General features: G+C 48.5%; 1 protein-coding gene across 1 annotated transcript in view; it reads right to left on the bottom strand.

Annotated features, from left to right (window-relative positions):
* FARP1 (FERM, ARH/RhoGEF and pleckstrin domain protein 1) overlaps window positions 1-13492 on the bottom strand; it is a 210288-nt gene extending 196796 nt beyond the window's left edge. The window contains exon 1 of the mRNA XM_028112034.2: window positions 13322-13492. Within this exon, the coding sequence (XP_027967835.1) occupies window positions 13322-13492 (171 nt within the window). The remainder of the gene's footprint in view (window positions 1-13321) is intronic.
* Window positions 13493-22270: the final 8778 nt, after the last annotated feature.

Here is a 22270-nt window from a genome sequence, read left to right as displayed (position 1 = left end):
TCAACACACATTTGGGTGGCTTCTACCTCCTGGCTACTGTGAATAATGCTGTAGTGAACACAGCATACCAATCTCTCTTCAAGATTCTGTGTGCAGTTCTTTCGGATATCTACCCAGAAGTAACACCACTAGATCATACGGTAATTCTAGGTTTTAATTTTTTGAGGCACTGTCTTCTCTTCCGTCATGGCTGCCAGACTGCATCCCCACCAACAGGGCACAAGGGTTTCAGTTTCTCCACCTCCTCACCTAACACTTGTTAGAGTCCGGTTCTTTTGATAGCAGCCACCCTAACGGGTGGGAAGGGAGCGGTCACTGTGATTTTGATTTGCATCTCTTCAGTGGTTAGTGGTGTTGTTTGGCATAACCGTTTGAAGACAGACAGAATACCGGGGCAGCAATAAAGCCTTGTGTTTTCAATCCGGACCAAGACATCAAAGGGAGGGATGCTCGCCAGAACCAGTGAATGTTCGAAACGCAACAGGATGGTGTGGGGAGGTGCTCCTCGGTGGCTCTCAAGCTAGCACTCTCCCATTACGGATTCACAGAAAAATGCTGGGGGAGGGAGGAAAATTACACAAAACCAACCTACTCCTGCGGTTCACTTGATCGGAACAGCCAAGATGCCTCATCTAGTAGAGCCACTCATACTGCAGATCTTATTTCAGTCGTGCATACGTGCGATCTAAGAAGAGTTCCGGGTGATAAAAGTCTCCTCCACATACTGGGGAAAATGAGCTCCCAAGGAACCAGAGCAGAAAACCAGGTACAGAAGGTGCAAAGCCAGGACCCACGGTACCAAACGGCCCAACCACTTCTCAAATGAGGCTTCATAAAGAAGCTGAACAATGAAACGTCACCGGACACGCGGGCTGAATTAGGGCTCAACAAAATCCACACAGGCAAGTCCTAACCCCCAGCACCTTATTTGGAAAGAGGGTCTTTGCAGATGATCAAGTTAGGACAGGGTGAGCCCTAAACCAGGAGGAAGACTGTGGCCTCAGAAAAAGGGAGAAACTGGGAGGCAGATACACCGAGAATACCGAGCCAAGATGAAGGCACAGATCGGCAGAGAGACGGCTACAAGCCGAGGAACACGGAAGATCAGCGACAACCCACCCAGAAGCTAGGCGAGGGGCCTGGAAGAGAATCCCCCTCACGGCCGCAGAAGGAAACCAACACTGCTGACATCCTCATCTCTTACTTCTGGTTTCCAGAACTGTGAGGGGATACGTTTCTGTTGTTGAAGCTACCCCATCTGTGGTCCCAGGTCACCACAGCCCAAGCAAACTAACACACTCTCTTTCAACAAATGTCAGACTGAGTCGTTAAGTGACGAAGGAGCCGAGGAAACGGACTACATCTCAAGTGTCCCCTCAAGGCCGCAGCAGAAGGTGCGGCCAACAGGCCTTACAAACACCACGGACAGCCCGGAGGGTTCGTGTGGGTCCAGGGCAGAGAGAGGAAGAACTTTAGTACGTTGTGTACCACCAAACAATGAGCAAAAACAAAACCAACTCCCCAGGCCCCTCACCAAGCATTTCTGGAGCCAGACAGAGGGCAAAAATAATTTTGGAAGCTAAGCAATGCAGCTCGGTACCCACACAGAACCTCTCTTCAACAGGTTGGCAGGACGCCAAGTGGCTGCTGGCAGGGTCCTGCAGAACCAGTTTTCTGGAAAAGTTTTCTTTTCTAAGACTACCGTGTCCCTCCTTAGGAGCTTCAAGAGAGAAGGTGGCAGTGGGCACTAATGGAAAAGCCCATCTTAGAGAAATTGCCCTGGGAATGGAAGGGGGGCATGGGGTGGGGAAGGAGACAGACTATCTTTGTTATTAGGGGTTCAGCAAGCTCACAGCGAGCAAACACTGGGACTTCGCTTGGAATGAGGGTTTCCTCTTGAAAGGGGAATAATGGGCAAGAGCTTAACAAACCAGGAGAGCTCTGGGTGGGGGTGGTGGTGGGAGCCCAGACGTTTCATCATGGGGTCAGCAAACAGGGACACTAGTCACCCCTGTGACATCTACCTGGGCGCGGGGAGCTGGTAAATACAGCCAAACCCCAGCTAACAAAGGAGAAGAGTACTTCCCAGCGCTGGCCTACAAAACCGGATGTCCCACTTAACAGCTCCACTAGAACAGGTCATCTCTGTACTTATAGAAAGCACTCAGTCAGGCCGAGGGAGAATCAGACGGCCAACAGTGAGAGAGAAGCTTTGTTTCAACTCCTATTCTGTATACACTAGAACCACACACGACTCTGACTGGCTTTTTTTATCTTCATCATTTGGATTCTACTGGTAAAATCACATGATGTCCGTGAATCGTGGGATTTCTAGGTGAACAGAGGTATCTGTGTTGGTGTCTGCCAGGTGAAGCAGGGTCCAGCAGGAGATGGGATGCAGGATGGAGGGGTCAGAGGTGGTAAAGAGGAACCCCTCACCCAAGGCCGGGAGTGAAGGCACAGGAAGAAAGAGACAAGCAGAAGCTTGGAGGAAGGAGCTTGAGGAAGCCACACCTGGTGGTCTTCATTTCCTCTGGGAGGTGGCAGGCCTGGTCATCCCTTAAGAGATGGGGTGTCCTGGCTCTTCCTCTGCTCCTGCTGACTGGCCGGGACAGTCTGCTCCCACGGCTCCCTCATTTGTGGGCTTCTGGGTGGGCTCAGCAACAGGGGACACTGACAGGAGCTGGGTGGTCAGGAACAGAGGTGGGCTCTTCATCACCCACCTCTCCTCTCCTCTCCTCTCCGTCCTGGTCCTGCTGGGGCCTGGCAATGGCCGTCACTCCCGCTGGCCACACCATGAGCGGCCTGAGAACCAGTCCCTCCTCCTGCCCCTTCAAACCTAAGGATGACAATTCCTGGGGGGGGGGGGGGGCCGCAGGAGAGAGTGCGTGCTGGCTGGGAAGCACTATGATGACCAGCCGGAGCTACCTCGGACACAGCAAATTGACGACCAAGGGCTCGCCCTTAGAGGAGCCAGGAAGCTCCAGCGACCAGGTAGAATCGGAGGCTGGACATCTACAGCAGCCACAGTCCCTGCTACGGTGTAACTTTTTCCAACAGCCCTTCGCTGGCTAGTGTTGCCGCCGAGAAGGAGCGGTGGCCAGTGCCAGAATCCCAGCAAGGCAAGGCAAGGCACGCCCCCCGCGTGCTAAGTCACCAGGTTCTGAACCGGGAGCAAGGCCTCAGTGAGGAAGAGGAGGTCACCCCGAGGGCGAAGAGCAGGGGTCAGGAGAGGGACGAGATGCAGAGGCAGATCAAGTACGATTCAGAAAGCCAACTCCATGCCACCACTGACCGGGGGGTGGGGGATCACAGAATGTTGAAAGCATGGGCTTTCATTAAAATGTTACCAAATATTTATTATTGGACATCCATCACATTCCTGTGTCCCCAGGATCCTGAGAGCAGTCGCAGATGCCTTTTATTTCTCATTTCTGTTCCTAGTTAAGGGGCACATAGAATCAGAAATGGAGGATTGCTTTAAATTAGAAGTCGGTCTTACAAAGAGTTTTAACTGCCCCCCCTTTTTTCCCCAAAAAACTATCAAAAAGGAAATCTTTCTACTAACTGTTCAGTGAGAACAAAGCCTGAAGTTTTTTTTTTTTAAGATTTGATTTGAGCGCGAGCAAGCCATGTGCAGGGGGGGGGCAGAGGGAGAGGGAGAAGCAGACTCCCCGCTGAGCAGGGAGTCCGACATGGGGCTTGATCCCAGGACCCTGGGATCATGACCTGAGCCAAAGGCAGACGCTTAACCAACTGAGCCACCCAGGCGCCCCTGAAGTGTTTTATTTTTAACAGGTGTGCTAAGGAAAAGGCGTCTTGAGGCTCAGGGTGAAACAGATTTTTTTTCCTCCGTTCTCTCAAGGTTAACTATGCATTTGTTATGGGTTGAACTGGGTTCCCCAAGATTCACGCGTTGGAAGGTCTAACCCCTCCGCCCCCCCCCAACTACTTTAGAATGTGACTTCAATTTGGAAATAGGGCCTTTACAGAGCTAATCTAGTTCAAATCAGGTCATTAGGGCTGGGGCCCTCATCGTGTAGGGCCGGTGTCCTTATAAAAATAAAATTTGGAGACAGCCAGCCAACACAGGGGGGAAGACCATGGAAACATGGAGGCAGAGATGGGGGCGTCCCATCTACCAGCCGAACAACATGAGAGACCACCAGCACACCACCAGAAGCTAGGAGAGAGGCATGAAGTGCATTCTCTCTCGTAAGGAACCAACCCTGTGGACACCTTGACCTTGGACTTCTGGCCTCCAGAACGGAGAGGGAATATATTTCTGTTGTCGAAGCCTCCAGTCTATAGTATTGTGGGCAGCAACCCTAGGAAACAAATACAGATTTTAACCATAAAAAAAAGGTATTGTTTCAATACTCCAGTAACTCGACAAGTACTCTTTGGTCTTTTCAATGCTGTAAAACATTCAGCCTTCTATTTTAGACCAAAGGTAATTGAGCATTTGTGTTCAGTTTGCAGAAACAGATACTGACAAGTGACCCCTGAAAGATGACCAAACAGCCAAAGGCACTCGATGCTACACTTCATAAGTAAACTGCACCAAAATTAAACAGTAAGCTCATAACCGCTGTCACCCCCTTCCTATCTAATGATTTGGAGCAGGATGCTTTCAAGACCCTGGACTTAAAGGCTTTCCCAGCCTGGCCTTCATTTTGGTGGGGCAAGCTGAACAGAGTTGCTCCTGGATGGCAAGGAAATGGAAATGCAAAGAGTAAATAGAATTTTCCTAGTATAAATGGAAATCAAGTAATCAACCTCCATTTGATGCTTCCAGTCTGCACAATTTACATAATCACTGTGAATCATAGAGGTTCATTTACAGAGTCACAGATTCTTCTTTGTGATGAAGGAGGCCGTGCCTTTTATTAGCAATATTATTAACGTTCCTTTCATGTCAACTACCAGAAGACATGATTTCTAGTACAACGGCTGTCATGCAAAGGCCTGTGCCAGGTGATTCCCAGTCTTCTGTGACAGCACGGAGCCACCCAAGTTGCAAAGGGCTGTACAGTCTCCCACTCTGGGTGCTCCCATCCCATGAGCTGCCAAGTCCTATCAATTCTACCTCCCCAATTTCTCCTGGGTCTTCTCTTGCCTGGGCATTCCATCCAGAGTCTGTATTGGGAGACACCATGTGGACAAACACTGCAAGGCTTCTGGTCACTGGGCATTCCTCCTGCAGGCTTAGCCCCCGTCCAATCCATCCACCCACCCACCTCCCCACCTAAGGGCGCCTATCACCGGCATGTGCTGGGGGCCGGCACAACGGACCTGCTGCCTTCTCCGGAGGGCTACTCAGGGCCCTGGACAATCTCATGGTGTGGGGAAAGCAGGGCTTAAGTGTAGGGATGTGGAGGGGCAGGACCCAGCTCCCTCCTCTCCCCAGCTCTGTGACCCAGACCAAGTCAAGTCCTTCCTGCCTCCCAAGCCTCATTAATGCCCAGCTCAGAGGTTCACTGCTCAGCCACAAATGAGAGACCATAAGGACAGACTTACCAGCAGAATGTCTAGCACCTGGATTTTTTTTAAAGAGTCATTTTTAGTCACTTTCTTATCACTAGCAGCACTTTGCCTTGTGTGTTCATAAACACTGGTGCAACTCCTATCGTGTTTTCCAGATCACATTCCATAAAACAACACCAGAGCCACAGAATTCCACTGCGGGTATCTAGTCTAGCTTCCTGTTTATATAAATGAGGAAAGAGAAACCCAAAAAGCGCTCGCTTACAGTTATGAAGTGTTAAAGACTTTCAGAACTGCTCACTTACAGAAGATCCCCAAATGGATTCAAACCATTCCATGCCATTTCTCAGCAGTTAAAACGAAGGTCCAACTCAAATGCTCAACGAGACGAAGACAACAAATGAGGGAATCCTAAAAACCGATAAATAGCAGTGTGATTTATTTTCCTATTTCACACTAACATTCAAACACAGGAGTATCTCGCCAGCTAAGCACTTCCTTCAAAGGCCCCACGGAGCCCGCACCATGAAGGGCCCTCCCAGAAGTCTTGACAACAGCCCGCATCCAGCTTGAAATCCTTCAGCCAGCCTGTGCAGGAACGCACATGAAAATTAAGCTAATAAGAACAGCGCCACCACCCCCCTCCCCCATTTCAAAGCTGTACAAACTGAGGCTCGGAGAAGCTGCAGATAAGTTTTTGGGAAAAGGAGGGGAAAAAGAAAAAAAAAGGCAGTAAATGTGCTTGTCAGAAACTAAGAATTCACCACACCTCTCCAAGTGGTATTTCATTCTTAAAGACCTTTGAAAGCCACCTGGGCTACATCTCTATTTTAGGACAAAGAAAGCAAGCTCAAATCAAACGTGAGACTCTGTAGAAAGCTAAGGCGGGCGGCGGCGGCGGGGGGCGGGGGGGGGAGTTATTCCATCCACCACAAGCACGGTATTTTCATTTTATGTTAAAGTGCTTTCATACTCTTCCCCCCGAGCTGTATGGAATTCCTGCAATCATAGAGCCACAGAACAGACTTTGATCACGAGCATCTAAGCCCAAGTTGAAAGGGGAGCACACAAACATTTCGGGCCAACATCTAAATTCTACTCTTGGCTTCAAGGAGCCAGAAAGGCAGGCTAACAGTATTAGGCTGAAATGATTTATTAGGGAAAAAAAAAAAAAAGTTTTAATCTATTAAAATGGCCTTTAAACGTAACCTCATGATGCCAGACCCAGACAGCACCATTGATCATTCCAGTTAAACACAGAAAGGATGATGCAAAGCAGAGTGGACATAAAATATTCTTTCAGAAATTCTGCTAATAAAAAGAGCCAAAAGCAACACAGATAAGAAACACAGACTTATTTTTAAAAAGCTGAGTGAACTGGGGAGATTTCTTCCCCTCATTCGGATTCAAAGGGCAGCTGCTTTAAAGCTAGCTAACCCAGCTCACTGCTCCCTTCTTGGTTTTAAATGGCCAATTAAATTTTATTCAGGTCTCACCACCACCAACTCCTTCCCCGCCCTCCTCCTCCTCCCTCTCCCCAACCCCCTTCCAAGTATATTTCATGAAAAAAAAAAAAGAAAGAAAGAAAAGCGAAAAACCAAGTAGTCCTGGGACCCCTACTCGCCTCCTAGCGTCACTCTAATCGGGATCCACTGGAGCAAACAGCTCACCCCACTGCCAGGGGCTTGTAATTCCAGGGGAGTGAGAAGCACAACCCTTCTAAGAAAGATCTATTTCTCCCCCTTCCCCGCCCCCCACTGCCCACAAGACCTTCAGTTAAATACATATTCCATCTCTTTGGGGACAAAATAAATAAATAAAAGCGACTTTCAGCAGCTTTTCTAAAAGGGCACCTTCTCTAAGATGGCCGAATTAGAAACAAAGAAGGGAGGGTAAAGGGGGGGGGGCAGGACACAAAATTCATTCAAAATAAAAAAGACCGAGAGAGAAAAGGAGGCTGCTTCCCTAAAGACACAGTTGCTCTGGGTGAGGTGTCAAGGGGAGGTCCACCGAGGAAATGCGGAGCTTTAAAGACAAACTTGTCTGTGTCCTTTTTCTGAGCTCAAGCTAATGAAGACAGCCTTAAAATTCTAGGACCATTTAAGACCTTTCACAGAACCCAAGCACTTGGAGAACAAGCTCTCAGAGGTCAAGCACAGTTTCAGTGAAAGTTAGGTATTGAATGAGTTTCACTTTAAAAGAAAATGAAATCAGTGTTTAATCATTTAGGGATGGGCCATAAGAGGGGCTCCTGGGTGGCTCAGTTAAGCATCTGCCTTCAGCTCATGATCTTGGGGACCTGGGATGGAGCCCAGAGTCCAGCCCAGAGTCACTGGGCTCCCTGCTCAGAAGGGAGCCTGTTTCTCCCTCTCTCTCTGCCCCTCCCCCACTTGTGCTCACTCATACCTTCTCTCCCCCTCTCAAATAAATAAAACCTTTAAAGGAAAAAAAAAAAAAAAGATGGACCATAAGAGACACCTAAGTAGGTCTGAGCCAACAGAGGTTATTTTGCCCCCAGTAAAAAAAAAACAAAAAAACACCAACAACCTCTGTCTACTCTTACTAGGACATGCCAATGAGGTCGTAAAAATTTTAGAGGGCTCCTGTTTTCAACAAACTGATTTCCTACTAATAATGCTGTCTAGAAAATAACTGATTTCTTTCAATCTTCTCTTTTCCACTGTCAACTCAATATAGTTTAGCCCAATTTAGTTTAGTGAGATTTAGGTAACCCCCCCCCCCACACTCACAAATACTGACATTTCCTGACGCTCCACAAATAACATATTATATATAAATCACAGCATACTGGTTCACCCTCCTCACTCTTTTTCTTTAGTACCTACCAGGTAACAGTAACTTCTGTGTCCAATCACGGTTTTGTTTGTTTTGTTTTTTGGGGGGAGTTTTGTTTTTGTGTTTTGGGGTGGGTTTTTTTGGTTTTTGTTGTGTTTTATTTATTCTTTACAGGATTTTATTTTTTGACAGAGGGAGACAGTGAGAGGGAACACAAGCAGGGCGAGTGGGAGAGGGAGAAGCAGGCTTCCCGCCGAGCAGGGAGCCCGACGTGGGGCTCGATCCCAGGACCCCGGGATCATGACCTGAGCCGAAGGCAGACGCTTAACGACTGGGCCACCCAGGCGCCCTTGTCTGTTTTTAAAAAGAAGTTCCTTTTCTCAAAGAGCTTACCCATCTGCCCAGGCAATTAACAAATACTCGTCCTGAAAAGTTAAACAATCCATCAACAAGGAAGTCAATGCAGAGTCCCAGCTTCCAAAAAAGGGAGGAAAAAAGCGTCTAATATCATCTCGACCAAACCATTTTGCAGATAAGTAAACTGAGTCTCAAGCAGGGTCATAAAGGAATTAAGGAGAAAGGAAGATTAGAGCCCATGGTTCAAAGTCTAATTAGAGGTGCAGACAACAAGCACTGTTAAGGAGAAAGAGCAGGGCCCCCAGCAAGAGCCACGGGGGCCCTTGGACAGTTGGCTGGTGAGAGGTAAATGTGCTGGAAGTGAAGCTGGGTGGTGTTTACAAGGGGGAAAGAACTGCTCAGAGGGGAAATGTGGCGACCTTCCCCTTGGGAGCACAGGAGAGGTGGTGCTAAGTGCAGGGAAGGGGGGATGGTATTGGGTGTCGTGCATGCTGGGCTCCAAACCCAGACCTGTCTTGATGCTGTGCAAAAATGGGGGAAGGGACTAAAAGCTCTTCCCATGAGCACCCTCACCTTAACAAGAAAGCACTAACCACCTCTCCAGTTTGCGAGTCAGAGGACTGAACGTAGGTGTGGGCAGTCGGGCACACACATCAGGTGTCTGCAGGCACCTGCAAGTGTAGGACCCGATGATAAACAAACACACGAGGCCCTGCCCTCCAGAGCTCACATCCTACACACTGGAGCCCCAACCAAGCATGGCAACAAGAGCAGGTCTCCATGAGATGCTAACACAGAAGGGGAACCGCCAAGGACAGTGGTGGAGAATTAGGACATGGTAGCCCCAGCAGCTCGGCGGTCTAGCCCTTGGGGGAGGCTCACCATTTCCCCAGCCTCCCAAATCCGCTTTATCCTCAGGCACCTGGGATCTATACAGGCTTCCAAGGGAAGAGAGCACAGGACAAATACAAATACACAGAAAGCACAGTGATGGGACCCCGGGGTGGCTATGGTTGACACCGAATTCCTTCTGCCACAGCTCTGAGCACTGCTTCTGGGAGACTCCTCCCACCGCCTGCCTGCCTGCACCCAGCCGCTCCTGCCAACGCTCCTGCCAACGCAACACCGACCAGGTGTCTTCTGGTCCCGGGAGTGTCTTACCCACGTGTTGTTTTTGTTTTTTTTGTTTTTTTTGTTTTTTAAACCAGGGCTGCTCCAAAGCAGCAAAGGAAATGGCTCCCTTTGATATCCCCTGATCTTCTCAACTCTTCCTAGAGCGACCTTGCTAATGAAAACACAAACTGAATAAACACTCAGAGGAGAAACCATCTGTTTCATGCGACCAACGCCAGTAGGAACAGTGTTTGTTTACCAGTAGGGTCAGGAAGCCAGGACACATAAAACCTTCTCCGGGATCTTGAGAGGGGGATGGCCTCAGCTGGGGTGAGGGGCAGGGAGACGTGTCATTAACCCTTTCGGATCCACATGAGGCACTTCATTTTAGAACCTCCAGTTGGAAGAAAAAGTTGCAGCTCAGAAACCACCAGGTGAGGCTTATTTGCACAGCATTTTCCACATAAAGATGATACAACGCCATGTAAGAATTTACTATCAATATTGTGCTTGAACCTTCCACTCTGCAGAGGAAATACGTAAGCTGACCATCCAAGCTGAAGAGCAAAGGTGGCTGAAGGAACTACAGAGCAGAAGAAACTGGTGCTCCCCACGGATGCTTTTCAAAAGGTTCAGGTAACTTTTTCAGAAAGGTTCTGAATAACAAGAGCCACAACTGTGCAAACTACCAGTTGGTTATCTGTGCTAGGAAGGGTTTAGGGAATTTGTACTTTAAATTCCCTAAAGGAATTTAGGACTCCGCCTGCCTTCTACACTAAAACAAAACTAATGAGAAAAAGCCCAGGAAATTCAATCCCCAAGAAAATACGGGGTTCAGAGAAGAATGTTCGCAAGGGGAAACTGCCAGAACTTTTGGCCACGTGCCCTGCTCATCTGTGTGGCAAATGGGAGCGTTCATTCTCTCGAGGCGCCCAATCCAAGGAGCAGTCACGTGTGGGCAAGGGAGACCCTTCCAGGGTCAGACCCCCACCCGGGCCTTGTGAATTCACAGCAAAAATTGTGGAGCGAGGTTTCCCAGCAGCTACGGGCGGCTGGGGCTCCTGCAATCCTGCGTCACCGTACTGCTCCCATCCTGAGTGCTAAGACTGAGTCACCGTGGCCAGCCTGATGCCTTCCAGATGCACAAAGGCGTGGCTGGGTCCTCTTCTTAAAGAGCACAAGGTAGCAATTTAGAATCAGCTCGGTCAATAAAAATGCTGACGTCTGCCTTTCTACAGGCAGTTACAGAAGACATCTGTTACCCACTGGTTGAGAAGGAACGTTCTGGCCAAACTAGAAAAAAACAATCAAAATAAAATATGAATGGATGAGATGTGTGAAAAAAGGACATTAAATTCTACTTGTAAGATGAACTCATTCTCGCATGCAGTCAGCAAACATTTTAATGAGCACCTACTACATGCCAGGCACCGAGCTAGGTGCTGGGAATGAGACACTAAGGCAAGGTCCCTGCCCGGTGAAGTGGCAAAGGCACCACTCATCATACTTGTATTAAGTGCTCAGTACGTGCCGAGTTGGCATAAATAGTGTTTGGAACAACTTTATTATCATAGGAGGTTGGGTTTACTTTTAGCCTCATTTTACAGTGGAGAAAGCAGATACACAAAAAGAGGTACCTTGTCCAAGGGGATCAAGGAGTCAGTAAAAAAGGCTGGAATGTGAACCCAAGCAGTCCAGATCCATTATAAGCAAAGTCGTCTGAGGGAGGGAAGAAAGAGCCCTAACCACTGTCTCAAAAGTTAGCGTCTGGGTAAAACTGATAGGGTCCTTAAGGGTGTACAGGAGTTTATCCGGGAGGAAAGGAGAAAAGTTCCTTCCAGACAGAGGGGTTGTAAATGCAAAGCACAGACACCAGCAATTATCAAGTAAAATAATTTTAAAAGATGCAAACTTACTTCCATTCCTACTCCTTAGGGAGATCCTATACAGTTCCTAGGGGTTAGTGACATTCTTTGGTTTAGGGAAACTGAAGAAATGCAGTTGAATACAGTACAACCCTCCCTGTGGTTCATGCACCCAACAGCAATATTTGATCACTCCTCAGTCCAAACCACACACGGGAGTACCATTTAATACAATGTGTAGCTAGAGACTTGGGCTCAGAGGCCCTTAGCACGGTACCAACAGGAAACCCTGAAACTAAATACCTCACCAAACCAGTCTGGCAATGGAGGGAAGGCACTGGAAAGGGGGAGGGGGCACCTGCTCCAGAAGGCCTAATTCTAACAGGCTGGCAGGTGCAACTCATTTGTTAGTCTCAGCAGGTTAGCAACGCCTTTGTTCACCAGAAGAGAGACGTTCCCAAGTCCCTGAAAGACATGCATTCCACAACAAGAAAATAAATGTACAATAAAGCGGCAGTTTTAAGCATAGCTATTCTGAGGTTTATCTTTCCCTGAGACGCTTAATGGTAATTCACACTCTCGGAACAATATTAAGATGAATATGATTTAGTGAATCACGTTGCATAAGTGACTAAACGACGGGTTACAGATGTTTATGTCAACTCTTAAATCCCACAGTCCCTCTAACCAACAGGAATAAAAGACGTATCGTCTCCACTTTAAAAACAGGTTATGTTCCCAAAGTTTTGTGTTTAGGTCGGCTGTTGAGAATTCAGGAGTTCTTTTCTTCCCTGCCAACAATGGCAGATGTGGCGTACAGTACCTGAGACAGACATAGAAAACTAAATCCAAAGCGTGCTACAAACAAGGTCTACGGACCCCAATCCATGTAAGGGACAAGGATTCCGGAGGAAAGTGCAGTCCAGGGGCGGGGCGGGGCAGTGGGGGGGTGGCGGGGCGGGGCGGGGGGGTGGGGGGGGAGGCCGGAGGGGAGGAGGAGGCTGGGGCTCGGAGGAAAAATAGAACCATGGGGGTGCAGGGGGTGAGAGCCAGGGTACGGGGCTCCCACAGATGAGAGAGGCCAAGGCTGCCGATTCCTCCCTCTCTGCCTAGCTCCCAGACACCCCCATCTCGTCGCCGGGTCCCTGGGATGGGGGATTCCAATTCTGGGGCTATTACACCGTGGACCTAGTTCAGGGTTCTTCTACACCCCCTACTTCCCACCCTCGAACACAGTCGCCCACGTCTCTCCTGACATGAAAACACGCACGCGGGTCTCTGACGGTTTTCTCAGGCTTTTTCTTGCCCGTGGCCCAGAGAAGCGGCACACGCACGTGCACGCACCACCATGAGAGAAATACCTGTAGCGAGCAAATGAGAGACACGTCCGCAAGACCGCAGCTGCATCCAGTTCAAATATACACATACCATACGTGCACATGCAGACACATACATATTCGAGTAGGAAAGTCTGTGTAACTCAAGTGATCAGCCCCCTGAGGCTACTATCTAGGCAGTGGACGCATGAATCAAAACATTGGACAGCTCAGAACCAGAATGGCTCAGAGGAGCCTGCTGGGGGTGGAGAGGGAGGTGTGGACCCTCCTCCTACCATTTCCCATCACCGAAGATGGGGATGAGAGGAACCTCCCCGTGCTGAAGGCTGCCCACACATTTGAGTTCAGAGATCTACCCCAACTTACTGGAACTTCAAACGCCTCCTGGGTGTCATCCAGCATCTGGATTTTGATGGACATGAGCTTCCCAGAAGGTGTTGGGGGCGGCTTCTGTCCATGTTCCAAGGTGCTGATCCCCGAATTCTCCGGGGCCCCCAGTCGCGATCCTGGACTTGGCCTCTGCTCTATTTCTCCCATGGTGAAAGCAGACTATATATCTGCAGAAAGCAGTGAGAAAGAAAAATACATCAGAAGAGGCGACTCATTTCAAGCACCTAAGGGACGTCTGTGCTCTCTGAGCCTTCCCTGAATCCGAGGATCCACAGCCCAGTGGGCTCTCGGTCCCCCGCACAGGACTCACGTGTGGGGAGGCTTTGGGGCCTTCACGAAAAATCAGGTCATCTTCAACCAACCAACATCATGCAAACAGTTGTGCATATTTTAACATTTTCTTTCCTAGTTTTACCGTCAGCTCTTATTCATACTATAAATTCAGTTGTGTTCAACCGTTTATTCAGTGTGTACAGTGAGCTGGGCACAACTTTTTGAGTCTGGATGGAAGAAGATAAACAATGCCTAAGCCATACCATTAGCATCCATTAATTAGCTTCTATGGACACGCTAACATACCAAGTAATGTCGGTATTATAAAGATAAAAAGATAAGCACACATCGTGGCTCTCGAGTTCATAATTTGTTGAGGAAGGCAAACACGTACTCCCACAAACACAGGCAACATAAGGTAGGGTCTTTCCTCCCCATTTCTTCTGCTCGTTTCTATCACAATTACCTCCTAATGCATTCCTCTCCTGCCAACCAACCCCCCCCATTGTTCCCCCTTTCCCAGGAATCCATTATACATATAGTATCAACAACGTTATTTCCCTGAAAACAAAATCTACAAACAGCCCCCTCTTCTCCCTCCACGCCACGCCCCTCCCCCTACCTTCTGTCCTGATCCAGGTCTCTGTGCATGGCTCTCACTGGCTGAATGCTTTGCACTCCTTCTCCACCTGGAAACTTCTACCCTGGCTTCTGAACTCCGTTCCAGGATCACATCCCCGACACCTGGGCAGGACTCAGGCGCCCCCCCCCCGTGCCCACAACCCTGATCTTGCGTCAACATGGTGGTCCGGCCGATGTGCATCTGCCCGATTACATCCCCCAGGACCCCATGACCTCATGATGACCTATAAAGCAGGAATCAAATCTTGGGTATCTTTGGATCTCAGCACCTAGCTAGACACAGTGCAGGGCACAGAGATTTCAATAACGTCTGCTTGACGGCAGGCCCTATCTGGATATGAAGGGTCACAGAGCACCATGGCGGGCGGGGCGGGGGGGGGCGCTTCCATCACGGAGAAGGTAGGAACGGTCCTCAATCGTTTCTCTAATGTCAGGTAACATTTGCGAGGAGACAAACACACAGGAGAAGGCACGGAGGAGAAGGGGAAGGGCTCCCACAAAGCTATGGGACCGAAACAGGATGGCACGCAGAAAGAGTAGTAGGGATTAATGGGAAAAATGGGCTTGGAAAACAGGCTGGAACCAAACGATGGAGGACCTCAGGCCCCTGGCTGAGAAGTCTGGTCCTTCCCTGCAGGCAGCTGCTGGGTGACAATGAGGACACACGAAAAGCAGAATCTTAGGAAAATCCATCCGAGGAGGACCTACCCTACAGGCTGGAGAAAGACGGATGGCGTGGGCTGTGGCGGATCCAGTGACAGAGCTATTGTGACAATCTGTGCCTAAGGGGTTAACATGGCCAATATGGATAGAAAGGAAAACATGAGGCCGTAAAACCCACTGTCATGGAAAAATAATTAACCCAACACTGTTAACAGTAAGCTACCAAGGCGGAGGATGTAAAAGCATAGCAATGACCAGTAAGTTTTATATCCAGGCAGAAGGGAGAGCATGGGAGGGAAGGTGTGAGTTTGGTGACCTCCAGGGGCCTGAGGGGAAGCTGGAGCTGGATCTGGGCTGAGGGTTCAGAGACCCTCCTGCTGTACAGGCAAAAGCCATAACGAAAGCAAATGGTTGGGGGGCGGGGGGGGGGGGGAAGAAAGCAAAAAGAACCACTGTGCCCGGTCAAGAGGGTGGTCATAGGCTGAATACTGTTCCGCCACAAAAAAATTTAAGGATTTGAGAGCGAGCACAAGTTGGGGGTGGGGGAGGAGATGGAGACAGAGACTCCCCACTGAGCAGGGAGCCCCATGCAGGGCTCGATCCCAGGACCCCGAGATCATGACCTGAGCTGAAGGCAGACGATTAACCAACCGAGCCACCCGGGCGCCCCTCCACCCCCCCCCCAAATTTTTATACTGAAGTCCTCACCCCCAGTATCTCAGGGTGTAACTGTATTTGGAGAAAGGGTCTTAAAAGAGGTGATTAGGTTAAAATAAGGCCATTAAGATGAGCCGTAATCCAGTGTGACTAGTGTCCTTACGAGGAGAGAGCTGGACCCACAGACAGCAGGGATGCCGGAGCTGAGGAGCGGCCTCGTGAGGAAACTAGGAGAGGGCTGCCGTCTGCCAGCCCAGGAGAGAGCCCTCAGGAGAAACCAGCCCTGCCGACACCGTGGTCTGGACTTCCAGCCTCCAGAACTGTGAGGAAACACACTTCTGTTGCTGCATCCCCGCCCAACCTGTGGTGTTTTGTTCACGGCCACCCTAGCAAAGTCATACCGGGGTCCTTGCGGAAGACGAGAAAGAGGCACAGAAAGAACCCAGGGCCCTGAATGACTGAGAAAGCCACAGAAAGGGCACCAAGGGGTCACCTGTGGCATGAGGTACGGAGCTAAGTGCCGTGTCTCATACGTTTGAAATCACGTCACCCTTCAGCAACTCTGTTCAGGAAAAACCATCCAGTTCGTAAATCCCATTTGGTAGGTTCTTCTCACCCAACTCCTGGCTTGTCCTTCTCCTCAAGAGTTGGGCTCCCAGAAGTTTCTGTCAAAATTCCCTATGGCAGCCCCTCCCCGGTGCCTCTCAGCACTCTTGCTGTGATGCCAAAGGCTGGCCCACAAGCCAGCAGATCGGAAACTATGGAGTCGCCTCAACAACCTGGTTGTTGACTCAAACCACCCTAGCCTGAAAAGATGCATCCTTTGACTGGACACATTAAGGGTCTGATGACCACCTCAGAAACACCACTTTCTACGTATTTCTCCACAAACTCCACCAAAGCCCTTTAGAGAGTATTATTTATTCCTATACAATCCTTCAGGGTTGGGTTCTGTGGCAAGGCAATGGACCAGCCTTTCTGAGAACTGCTCCCCCTTTTTTGAATGCCCACCTAAGACCTCACAGATCGGTCTGGAAGGAGCTTTCTAATTTCCACCCCCAATAAGCTTTAAGAACCTAAGTCTAATCTGTTTGTTGTGTGATCTGTGCTCTGCTTTAATTCACTGTTCGTCTTGAGAGCTGTGACTGGACCAAGCTCATCTATGATGCCAAGCACAGGGCCTTACAGCAAGTGGAAACGGGTCGTCTGCTTGCTCAGTGAATCAGATGTATGTGGGTGTATACATCTGATTAGTTATGAGATCAGTTGTGTTTAAGACAATCTTCACAAACTAGGCAAAACTATTTCCCTGTAGGTTTTGTTTGGTGTCTCATGATTAAAAATAAACACAAGCTCCAGAGAAAACTGACATCAGCTCAGTTTGCTCAGTTTGCCATCCCCAACCCCAGCCAACTCTCTGCACTATTTTCCTACTTTAGTCTTGATCCCTCCCTGCCTCTCAAAGCATCCCGCCTTCCTCTTCTCCCTGACCTCCCTCCTTCAGTCCCCCATGCTGCACACACACACACCACCCCCCGCCCGCTGCCGCCGCCTCCTCCTCCTGCTGAGTCAGGGAGATGCTGCTCAGATGCCCAGCCAGGGAGGAGGGGGCCTTAGTCCCCCACGTCAACCCCATCTCAAAGGTGTTAGGGTCCCTCCCTACAAAAGCACTTTCTCCTTGTCCTGCCTGAGCAAAGGGCAAGGCCCCTCATCTCCTAAACTAAACCCTCTCTCCCCCTCAGGTCCAAGATCTCCAGATGAATATGTATTGTCCTTTTTAGCCCCTTGGCACAGAAGAATTAAAGTGAGCTAGTTATTAAGAGATATTTACTGCCTTAAATTCCTTTTTCTTCAGTCTCCAAATGACCTCACGCCTGTATTATTTCTACCTCTGGTTACTGACATTTCAACAATGTAGTCCTGCTTTGTTTTCCTAGTTGCATGCAGACTATTGCTGTACATGGAAAGTACTGCTCAATTCAAATATAAATCCAGCCAAGAGGTTTGAGCGGAGCATCTGAGGAACACTGGCAAGTCATAAATGGGTGACCACGTTGATGCTTGCTATCAGAATCGGTGGGTCCAGTAACACAACACAGCCTTCTAGGTGAACAGGTCTAACAGCTCCTGAAAAGCCTCCTGTTTATATAGATCCATCCAGGCTCTATTTGGACTTTACCTCCATAACTACCTCTGACTTCTGAATTCCTTAAGGAAGGGTCAAAGCAAAGCGAATGAACACTTCTTTCCTTGTGATACATTATTACTAACATGATCATTCCAGACCAAAAAGCAAAAAGCTGTGTGTGAAATGACTGTACTCTTTGGCTATATGAAACAGGAACTACAACAAGAAGTAAAAATTTTAACTGGCAGAGAAAACATGAAAAAGCTAGAGTTGGCCTGTCGTTGTATCCTGGCTTCAAGACTTCCTCTTGGAATGTACCCAAATGCAATAAGGACACGGACACACACACACACACACACACACACACACACACACAGATACCAACTCCATCCCTGAACACATCTGCAACTCCAAACCACAAACCGGGGGAAAGAGCTGCCAAACTGCCGCCAAGGTCAGACAGAGAAGGAAAATGCTTAGAGAGGCTGCCCATGCCTCCCCGAACACGCAGGATATCCCAAGCCACGGAGCAAGAACTTTCTGGAAACCAGGGGAACAGACTACAGGTTAGTACGGAGAGCTTCCCTGGCCCACGGTGTGGGGGGAGAGCCCACTGGAGACGGGGTTGACGGAGAAACGGCAGAGGTAAGACATCAGCAGGACGCAGTCCATGGCCAAGGCCAGCTGAAAAAAAAACAGAGGGCACTGGGAATGCTACCAGCCCAGCAAGCAGAGAAAAACAGAGGATGAAAGGATTATACACACACCCCCTCAGGTCACAAGAGTTCCTATGAGCATGGGACAGTCTCCTGGCTCTCAGGAAGCTCCTACAAATAGCTAGTTCATAGAGCACTCGCCAAATAACAAAGGACCTTTACAAAGATGCTAGAAGAAAAAAAAAAAATGAGGACAAAAGAAGAATCAGAATTTCTCCCAAACATACCGTCCCAACTTAAATGATTAAATAATGGACTCAATAAACAAAAACAGGAGAGGATTTACAAGAGGGGCACCTGGGTGGCTCAGTCATTAAGCGTCTGCCTTTGGCTCAGGTCACGGTACCAGGGTCCTGGGATAGAGCCCCATGTCACCTCGGGCTCCGTGCTCTGCGGGGAGTCTGCTTCTCCCTCTCCCCCTGCCCTTCCCCCCCCAATTCTCTCTTTCAAATCTTAAAAAAAAAAAAAAGGATTACAAGAGTCCAGGGAAGCTATGGGAAAACAGAAGAAAATAAAGCATGAGGGCAGACCTCAGGGGAAAACCAGAAGGATGAATAAAAACATCACTACTCTAAAATATATGTTCGTGTTGCCCCCCAAAATTCACGTGTTGAAACCAAATCCCCAAAGCGATGGTATGTTAGGGGGTACTCTGGGAGGGGGTTATTGATGAGGGTGGGGCTCTCATGAGTGGGACTGGTACCCTTATGAAGGGACCCCAGAGCCCTAGCTCAGCCCCTCTGCCATGTGAGGACCCAGCTTGGAAGCCAGCAGCTTAGGAAGCAGGTGCCTTCCTGATGGACTCCCAGCCTCCAAAACTGTGAGAAAGTTCTGTCGTTCATAAGCCATCCATTCTATGGCACTGTTACAGCAGCCCAAACAGACTAAGACAATCACCAAAACGGAAGTGGCTAAAAGAAAATATGCTCAGGTGAAAATAGGAGGGTCTTGAGGGGAAAGATTGAGAAAAGGGAGCAAAAAGATTTAAAACAGAGTGAAAAGTGAAAGCCATGGAAGCAAGCAGGAGCTCCAACTCACCCACAACCAGTATCCCTAAAGAATAAAAAATGGAACAAGGAAAAAAAAAAAGTTTTAAGGTAGAATTCAGGAAAACATTCCAGTAGTAAAATTCCCCATTGTGCATGAACATATATTCCAGAAACGACTAACACAAGATGATCAACACCAGACATTTCCTGCATCATCACCGACCTTCAAAAACAAAGCAGGAATCATTCGGGCACCTAGGCACAAAGTTCAAACAAAATACCTGGGGACGAAAATTCAGACTCACCCATGGCAACATTTAATGCTTAAACTGTCAAAACAGTCCTCAAAGAAATAAAAGAGGAATCAAAACGTTAAACCCAAATTTTCATTCAAATAGAAGAGCCAAACATTTTAAACAGTCAAGAACTCAGAATACTGTCACCCAAGCCCATGCAGAAGAACCTCCTAGAAGGAAGGATAAACCTCAGCAAAACAAGGGGTGAATGGGGTAAAACACTGAGAAAGGATTACTGGTAAACTCTAAATCCATTTATACTGTACGAGGACGACGACAGTGATAGAATATTGTAAACTCCTCACAATGCAGACATAACAAACTGGCAGAGGAAGAGCCCAGATGTTGAGAGGCACCACAAACTGCAAATTAACCATTAGCCCAGCTTTTACAACGGATACTAGAAAATCTAAATCTCCAAAGACATATACACATGGCTAATAATTAATAAGCACCTGGAAGGATGTCCAACATCGTCAGTCATTCGGAAATGCAAATGACATCCACAATGAGACAGTTTTTCACACCCACTGTGACGGACGGTAACAAGTGTTATTTAGAGTGTGGAAACAGCTAGAACTCGCCTACACTGCTGGTGGGAACAGAAAAAGGTGCTGACACTTGGGAGAACATTTTGGTAGTTTCTTTAAAATTTAACCATAACTTTAGCCCATGACCCAGCAGTCCTAGGCGTCTCCCCCAAGGGACATGAAAATATACGTCCACACAAAGGAGCCAACGGGTGGAAAGGGGACAAATGCCCATCAGGTGGTGGTATATCCAAACGGGACTACTATTCACCAACAAAAATAAAGGAAAGGCTGACACCTGCTACAATATGGATGAACCGCAGAAACTTTGCTAAGTCAAAGAAGCCAGATGCAAGAGACTACACAGCAAATGACCTGACTTGTAGGAATTATCCAGAAAAGGCAAATCTAGAGAGACAGAAAGTGATTTCCTGGGGCTCAGGAGACGGGCTGGGCTGACAGCAAAGTTCGGAGGGATGGAGATTTTTGGGGGGTGCTGGAAATGTTCGGAAACTAAGTTGTGGCGATAGTCCCACAACTCTGTAAATGCACTAAAACCTCTGAATCGTATGCTTAAAACACATCAAAGTTATGCTATATAAATTATACCTCAATAAACAGGCTAAAAAAGTGTGTATGCACAACGTGTAGTGATGACCACCAGGTGATTTACAGAATTGAATCACTCCACTACACACCTAAAGCTAATAGGACCTTGTATGTTAACTGGAATTAAATTTTCTCTGAGAGTACACACGTGCATCGGGGCTGGGGTGCCACAGGGCAGAAGGAGAGACAGAATCCCAAGCAGGCTCCACACTGAGCACAGAGCCTGACGCAGGGCTCCATCTCAGGCGCCCGAGACCGTGACCTGAGCCGAAACCAAAGTCAGGCACTTAACCGACTGCACCACCCAGGCGTCCCTAAAACAAAAACTTAAAAAAAAATAAAATAAAATAAGGTGTGTGCACCCACACAACTATCCTTATGAACACACAGAACCTCTCTGGAAGGACAAAGAAGTGACTAGTAGGAGAGCCGTAAAGGACAGGGTATCACCCATTCAGAAATACACGATTTTGAAAAAAAAAATTCCCTCTACTAGGAGGACATAACCCTCACTCCCCTGACTCCATTTAGAGCATGAAACCTAAGGAGAAGAAATCGCAGCAAAGAAGGGTGACAATTCTCAATCGCAACAGGAGGACCAAGAATTTGCAAAGGAGCTTTCCTTCCAGTTTTAAGGAGAAGCCACTTAAATCAATATCACACTATGTCAACTAACTAGAATTTAAATAAAAACTTTGGAAAAAAACACACATCACTTCTCTTTAAATACACACATTTAAAATAAACATTCACAGAGACAGACGTACATAAATGCCACCGAAGAATTCCGAGTTAAGAAAAACTCACAGGAAATTGTTACTCACGGAAGCCCAAGACGGAGATTTTAGGAAGCTACAGGGCTGGGTTCTAGAGCCCCCAAAGTACTTCCGAGCGCCCCACGTTGAGAGGGAAAGAGCGCACATTTGCCATTTTGTGGGGACCAAAAGCAGCTCCACTCAGAAGGGCAAAGGGCAAAGGGTGTGTGTAACCCCAGCCCTGGCGGGTAACAAAGCCCCACCCTGTGCTCTGTCCCAGGGGCCACAGGCCCCGAGGGAGGGAGCTACCCCCAGCCCCCCCTCCCCCCACGCCCCCAGAAAGGCTGGCGGCCAGTAGTTCCTCACGAGCACAACCGGCCAAGTTTGGCTTTTCACAGGCACTTAGACAAGGGGTTTTGAGAAAGTTCCAACACAGCCATCTACGCGGATAGATTGGCTTCCTTCAAAAAAGTCTGGGAGCAAAAGAAACAACTGCCGATCAGCAGATCAGCTGTTTAACATCAACCAGAGACTTCAAACAGGCGAGAGACTGTTTGGCCTGTTTGATCATTTAGAAGGGGACCGGACGTTAACCGTCTGGGAGCAGGGGTGCCCCGATTCACCAGCCCAAGGCAGGGAGAGGACAAGACCCCGTCAACTTCATAAA

This window comes from Eumetopias jubatus, unplaced genomic scaffold, assembly GCF_037043125.1.
Source record: "Eumetopias jubatus isolate StellerSeaLion01/CBP00866 unplaced genomic scaffold, mEumJub1_p1.0 scaffold_3, whole genome shotgun sequence".
In the NCBI taxonomy this organism is placed as follows: Eukaryota; Metazoa; Chordata; class Mammalia; order Carnivora; family Otariidae; genus Eumetopias; species Eumetopias jubatus.
This window is presented reverse-complemented; position numbering and strand designations above follow the sequence as displayed.